The sequence below is a fragment of the Solanum tuberosum genome, unplaced genomic scaffold, assembly GCF_000226075.1.
Source record: "Solanum tuberosum cultivar DM 1-3 516 R44 unplaced genomic scaffold, SolTub_3.0 scf00028, whole genome shotgun sequence".
Classification (NCBI taxonomy): domain Eukaryota; kingdom Viridiplantae; phylum Streptophyta; class Magnoliopsida; order Solanales; family Solanaceae; genus Solanum; species Solanum tuberosum.
Window position 1 is genome coordinate 528,353 of NW_006238954.1, and position 7,049 is coordinate 535,401.

Genomic DNA, 7,049 nt, shown 5'->3' on the forward strand with positions numbered 1-7,049 from the left:
AAAGTTATATGATACTCCTTCCGTCCCATTTTATATGAGTTAGTTTGACTTGATAATGAAATTAAGAAAGAAAGATTTTTGAAACTGTGATCTAAAATAAATGATCAATGTTTGTGTGATTATAAATTATTTCATTAGCATAAAATAGACATTTAAAAGTTAAATTGTTACTTACTATAAAAATGTGTCATTTATTTAGATGGACCAAAAAAAAAAAAATCAGTCGTATAAACTTGAACAGGGAGTAACATTTATTCATCATGTAAACAAATTTTATAAGGAGTATGTTTTTACAACTTTTATTTATTTATTACTTGATGTAATGGTACGCTAACTTGGTATTAAATAAAATGGATCAAAAGAAAAATGGAATTTATAGTTGTATAATATTGTTCCTTAAATACTTTATACTATTATTTTAAAAAGTACATGTTATAGTACATATTAATTAAACATTTTTAAAATTACGTATATGCAATAATAATCGCGTCACGTTTTGAGATATTTCTATAGCATTCTTGTAAAGCCTGAACCGGAAAATGAAGGCTCTGTTTTGGCAGTGTCTCTCCAAAGAGAAATTGTTGACGAAAACTATAAATATCACGTCTTCTTCACAGCTAAGAATTAGGGTTCATAATGTCGATACCAGTAGATCTCTTTTTCTTCTAAACCTAGACGGATTCTGAAAACTACTCATCTCAAACATTTTCTCAATTTCAAAATCCGCACAAATCACGCGCATTACGTATTTCTCCAAGCACATTTACAGATTTGGATGAATGAATTCGCATCTCCTTTGAGGTTTTCTTCTCAATTGATCGAATTTATTGTAAATTTCCGCATGCATTTCTCATTTTCTTAATATATTATTATCCGATTGTTCCTCACAGCAGTAAAGCTTTTTAGCGGGAGGTCAAAAGAGAACTGATTTGTGGTTTTGAACATGTTCATTTGATTTCTATCTCGTTGATTATTAGTCAATTTTTTGAATTTAATGTGCTTACAATCGCAGCAGAAATTCAAGGAATAATCATTAGATAGCCTTAAACTCTGAAACTGCTCATCGCATACATTTTCTGAATTTCAATCTCCTCAGAAATCACGCGCATACGGTGTTTGCATACAGAGTCCAGAGCACAATCATACAGATCTTCCCGAGGTTCTCTTTTTAATTGATTGTATATCGTAAATTTCCGATGAATTTGTCATTCTCATGTAATTTTTTTAATTTTATTTTGCAAGTACTTCATCTGTCCAACAGGAAAGTTCGAAAATTTGAAGGTAGCTGAAACTCAAAATCGAAATCGGAAGTCAGAGGATCGAACTTTAGTGTAAAGATGATTAATTAATATTCGATTAAAATTAGAGAGATTTTTGTTTTTATGCGCTTATGAATTTGTGATTGCAGAAGAATTTGAAGAACTTCATGGAGTTTTTTTACGGTAGCAGTAATGATATGCAAGCTTCCAATGTTCATTCCTTCGACGGCAATGTTTCGCCGATCAACGCTCAGAACTTCATAGGACGAGGCCGTTTCTATCCTGGATCAAAAACTCCGATCCTCGATCCTTACTCTTCTTCAGAAAGTACTGGTAGTTCTTCCAATAAAGTCTCTCCGCTAGCCCGATACCTTTGTCCAAACTCGCCGGTGCCGTTTATTAGCGATTCTCCAAAGCACCGTTCTCTGGTCAGTACTAGCAGCGGAAGCAGAAGCGGTTCCGGCGGCGGAGTTTCCCGTTCGCCTCTAGCTTCACTAGAGAACATTGAGATTCCGCTTATGTTCAGAACTCCAGTGAAGGTCGAAGAGGATGTGGTAGTCATGGACGGTATTCTGGTTGAGCCGAAACATGGTCCGAGAGCTAAATTGTTACCGTCGACATCAGATTCAGGTGGACGGTTGTCTTCATCGACACCGGCAAATGACAATAGCTTTCATAAATCGGAAACTTGTCGGTGGTGGGAGGATTCCGGCACTTGCCGCTTTGGTTCCAAATGCCGGGTCTCTTTCTTCTCTCCTTACAAAGAAATATGATCCAAATGCTTTTGGAATATTCGTGCAGTCATGTACGGTTGAGATCAACTTTCTAATTTTGCAGTGATCTCAACCACAAATTTTCTCATTAGTCAAACTTCACTAAAATCCACAACTCTAAACATTTATTATTGCTTTAATTAAACAGTTTGTACACGGGAAAGAAGATTTATGCCCAACTGCTTTCGCCAACAGAAATCAATCTGAGGTATTATTAACAATTGATCCAATTGTATTTACCGCTGATTTCTTCTTCTTTTTTTATGATGATAATGCATCCATTAAAATTCATGGTTATCACCTTCACATGGTTATGTTTGTAGGCACTGCTCTGCAGATCATACAGTTCAGGACCATCTTCTTATGGACCAAGGGGCCGATCTGTTCATCAGCAGGTCCACTCAGCCGCGTCTCCGGCAAAAGCAGCATCAATGTCCACCCGAACCACTACTACTACTACTCTTAAAGTGTTTACTAAAGACAAAGAGCCCTCAAGCAGCGACAGTAGCACCACTTCCACCCCCACCAGTACTATCTCTTCCACTGACTGGTGTCCCCTGGATGACAATATCGAGGTTACATTGCCTTCTACTGGTGAAAATTGTGTTTCCAGGGAAGATGTTAATGCTCATATACAGACTGTTCTCTATGGCACTTCTGGAAGGAAGAGATTGCCGGCATGCATTGACTTAGTTGAGTAGTAGATAGCCATATTAACAAGTCTCAGTTCAAGCCATCAATTCTCAATAAAGGTAATCAAGAGCTGTTAGTTACTTCGTTGTGTTCAAAAAGGGTTGTAGGTGCTTTTGTTGTGTTACAGATTGGACGTCCTAAAAGTACTATCATAACCAAGACAATACTCTCAAATAATATCTAGTATATGAATGGACAACTGGGCATATATCAATACAACATAGAATCACTAATAGAGTACAGAGATCTTGTTTTTGAATTGCTTTCCTGAATGTTGAGCTTTTGTATCAAAAATCGAGTTAATTAACATCACCTGCATAATTCACAGATACTCCCTGAATACTCTGAGACAGCTTAATTAAGGCGATTAAGTTCAAGATTTACAAACCAATTAAGTGGGATGTTTTGTTTTAGAAAAACAAATGAGGTTGAGTTTTTTTTTTCTTTCTAAATATCCATCTACTGAGAGAGAGGTACTAGATTTGCTTTGATCCTTGCCTTGTCAAGATTGTATTTAGGCAGTCCTCTGCAATTGTACAGTTCCTTTTGTTGTGCTAATATATTTCATTTAACATTGTAAAACAAGTGAGAGGGAGAAACTTCCTGGAAAACTTTAGGCTCCAATTGGTAATATGGAATTCAAATTGTGGCATCTTGATCATTAAGGAAGTACTAGGATTTAAAGTCATATTCAAATTGTGATATCTTGACTATTGTATTGACTTTGTGCTAGTATTTGAAGCCGGTATAAGGTTCACAACATGTAGCTTTAAATTAGTAAACTCTGTTGATAATAAAATCAATTTCTATAGGTTTAGAAGCTCAAGTGTGTAGGTTTACATAGAATTGCTGGTCGTCCTTACAGTGTTTTTAGCTATGAAACAGTCCTGAAGGTTGGCGTTTATGGGAAAAAGAGGTTCAGACTTCAGATCCCTCTTTTATTGGACAAAATATCCAAAACTAAACACACACATTTGCCTGCGTGCGTTATTACTGTAATGTAGTAGTTTATTAGCAGTAATTATTATTCTTAGTGTGATGTTTCCCAATTTCTTTTCCATGTTAGCCTTGGTTTCAGTCATCCATTTGAATCTCGCCTCTTGTGGGTAGGAAGTTTGCCATTACTATTCGAGGGGTAGGCGTGTTGGTGTTTATCATTGTACTAGCCGTATTATTCTTGCTTATATTATCTATCATCATTTGTTGTTTAATGTGTATCGATGTTCCTTTCATGTAGGCTTTGCACTATTTTCTTTGTTAGATACTATGTTTTCTACACTATTTTCTTCTTCTCTGTATTTGGATTTGCTGCTCTTGAGTTGAGGGTCTTTTAGAAAAAGCATCCTACCTCCATGAGGTAGTGGTAAAATATACGTATACGTACACTCTACTCTCCGCAGCCTTCACTTGTGGAATTTCACTGGTTATGTTGTTGTGTAGCAAGTTCACGTAACCTTTTAAGGAATATCCATAGTCATCTGTTTAAATAGCTCCTCGATAAACCTGAATCTGCTCTCTTCGTCACCAAATTGGCTGAAAAGATTTTTCTATGTTCAAGATAACTACCTCAAATTTAGATGATTCAGCAGATGCATACCATAACTTACGTTTTAGTCTAAAGATTAAGGAGTCATTGCTCTGGTTTGAGCTGAAATGCCTATTTGTTCTTTTTTCAGTTTTCATAGAAGGAGTGGGCTCATGAATAGGGAAGAGTAGATGGAAGAAGAGGGGATGGATGACCATTTTTATGGAAGCAAGCAAAGTCTCATTGGTTACAAAATTTTCATTTTGATAAAGGATATTTGGCATTATCCACCATCAATATATAAGATGTCAATCATGTTTGGCCATGGAATTCTGAAATAAAACTTCAATTTGAATTTTGGGATTTAAAAAATATCAAAAAGAGCTTTTCACTTTTTCATTTCAAATCACACCGAAATTCAAAAACAATTTCAATGTGAAAACAGCCACATAAATAGATATGTGGGCTAATGGCCAAACACTAACTCTATTTTCAAATGTCATTTTTCAGCCTGAAAACAAAATATATACTTTTTCAAATTTCACAATTTACCTAGCCAATCAGACCAAGTTCACCAGCATTCTCGTGAAAATACATATTATATCCTCATTGCATCGAAAATGATCACACACTGCACCACAACCACATAAATAGACTATTCATAAAGACGACAAAAACAATGGAAGATGATAAAGTTTCGTTTACTCATAAGAACCCCACAAAAGGGGGAATGTACCAAAAAAGTGACCAATTTTCCTTTTGTACATGCCTACGCAATTAAAAAAAAAGTTCAGGGCCAACACTCCTATCGAGTATTAGGGTCGTTTGGTTAGGAACAAGTTATCCCAGGATAAGTTATCCTGGGGTTAGCTACTTATCCTGGGGTTAGTTATCCTGGGATAACTTATCCCACCATGTATATGGGATAACTTAGCCCATCACTATGATATAAATGATGGGATAAATTATCCCAAACATGGCAACCAAACAAGATAACTTTTTTTTATCCCATCACTATTATTTTTAATCTCTCACATGGCCAAACGACCTAGTACTAGACTACTAGCATTATCAATTATACAAACTTAGGTATAATACCATTGATGCAAAAATTATGCTACAACATTCCAATGAAATACCTAATATGTAAACTAATGCCTAATCATCTTCTTGTGTATAAGCAGCCACCGCCAAAGCCTAATCTTGCCTACTGATTGGTAAATATGGCCGCCACGGCCACTGGTCAGCCTCCGCCGGAGAGAGGTATACCAGTAGCACAACCAAGTCCAACTTACGCCGTGTCCTTATGTCGACCAAAAGCTTAGCACAAACTGTTACCATTGAAACCTATATCATACCTGCATGGAGAACCACAAGTTATATGGGAGCAGGAAGAAGTGAACCAGATGATTATTAATGAAAATTTGGAGTATGTAGTAATTGGAAAATTCTTATATGGATGGCTAGAGATTCAGGTTTTGAGGAAACTTATTCCTAAACAGTGTGAACTAAAAAGAGAATGTAATATTGGGTTGTTGAGTAATAGGCACATTCTAATCAGAGCTACTTTGTTGGAAGACTATGTTCATCTTTTATCTAAGCCTGCTTTCTATATTACTCAGAAGAATTGGTCATTCCCAATGAGAACATTGAAGTGGGATCCAATGTTCAATCCTGAAGAAGAAACATCCATAGCGATTGCATGGATTTCGTTCCCAGCATTGCCTCCAAAAATTTTTTGGAAAGGAAGTTGTCTTCGCTCTTGCAGCCGCAGTGGGAAAACCTCTACAAGTCGATATGGCCACTAAAAATCAAACGAGGCCAAGTTGTGCGAGGGTTAAGGTAGAGGTGGATATGTTAAAAGAATTTCCAAAACGCATTAAAATTGGAATGAGGAGAAAGAATGAAGAAGTTGTAGAAAAGTGGATTAGAATAAAATATGACTATGTCCCAAAGTATTACAAAACGTGTATGATCCAGGGACACAATGAGCCGAAATGTTATATAGAGCATCCTGAATTATATCCTACCAAACAGAAGTATGATCAAGAAACAAAAACAAAAGAGGCAGAATATAGTCAGGAGCCAGGAAAGGCCTCATTGGTGGATAGAGGTGCACAAAATAAATGAGAAGAAGGCACAGAAATTCATGGAACAAAAAAATAAAAAAGGAGGAGGAAGAAAGAGACAACCAGAATGTGTTTGGAACAAGGCGGTCGTTATCAAGTAAAGAACCCAACTTGTAGGTTGGGGTCGATCCCACGAGAAAAATGGTTTAGATTTTAATTTAACCAACAATTATATTCGATTAGTCAAATTACTTCCAGAAACAAGTAATAAAAAGGTTTTTTTTTTGTGAAACAAATTGTAAGAATTTAATAAGTAATCAGTAATCAAAACTCAATTTTGGTTGTTATCAAGATGAGAGAAATAACTAGGGTATACGTGTTCCCCAGAAGCTCATAACGCAGTAATCCTAGTAATAGCAATCCTTTCCTAATGTACTACATGCAAAGTGATAAGTTAGATATCTCTAAATCCTTGGTCCGGCATCAAGAGAATTTCACCCCGCACCTTGGTCCGGCTATGTGTGTATAATTTACTAACCCTTACCTTTACCTCATATTAGACATCATAATCGATGTTTGGCTTAGTTATTACTTCGCACCAATCGACACTAGCCTATTAGATAGTATCACACTAAATCTATGTTGATAATTCTTTTCTTGTTGATTACCTCCTTGGTCCGGCAAGTAGCAACAAGGCGAGTTCTAACGCGTGCACTCGTTAAAAAGACTT

General features: G+C 36.2%; 1 protein-coding gene across 1 annotated transcript; it reads left to right on the forward strand.

The window, feature by feature from the left end:
* The first annotated feature begins 1,056 nt into the window (after positions 1-1,056).
* LOC102590952 (uncharacterized protein DDB_G0271670-like) lies at positions 1,057-4,580 on the forward strand. The gene is made up of 6 exons (XM_006341764.2): positions 1,057-1,159; positions 1,243-1,281; positions 1,409-1,999; positions 2,181-2,240; positions 2,356-2,784; positions 4,402-4,580. The coding sequence occupies exons 3-5, from the start codon at positions 1,427-1,429 to the stop codon at positions 2,731-2,733; spliced, it is 1,011 nt and encodes a 336-aa protein (XP_006341826.1). The 5' UTR covers positions 1,057-1,159; positions 1,243-1,281; positions 1,409-1,426; the 3' UTR covers positions 2,734-2,784; positions 4,402-4,580.
* Positions 4,581-7,049: the final 2,469 nt, after the last annotated feature.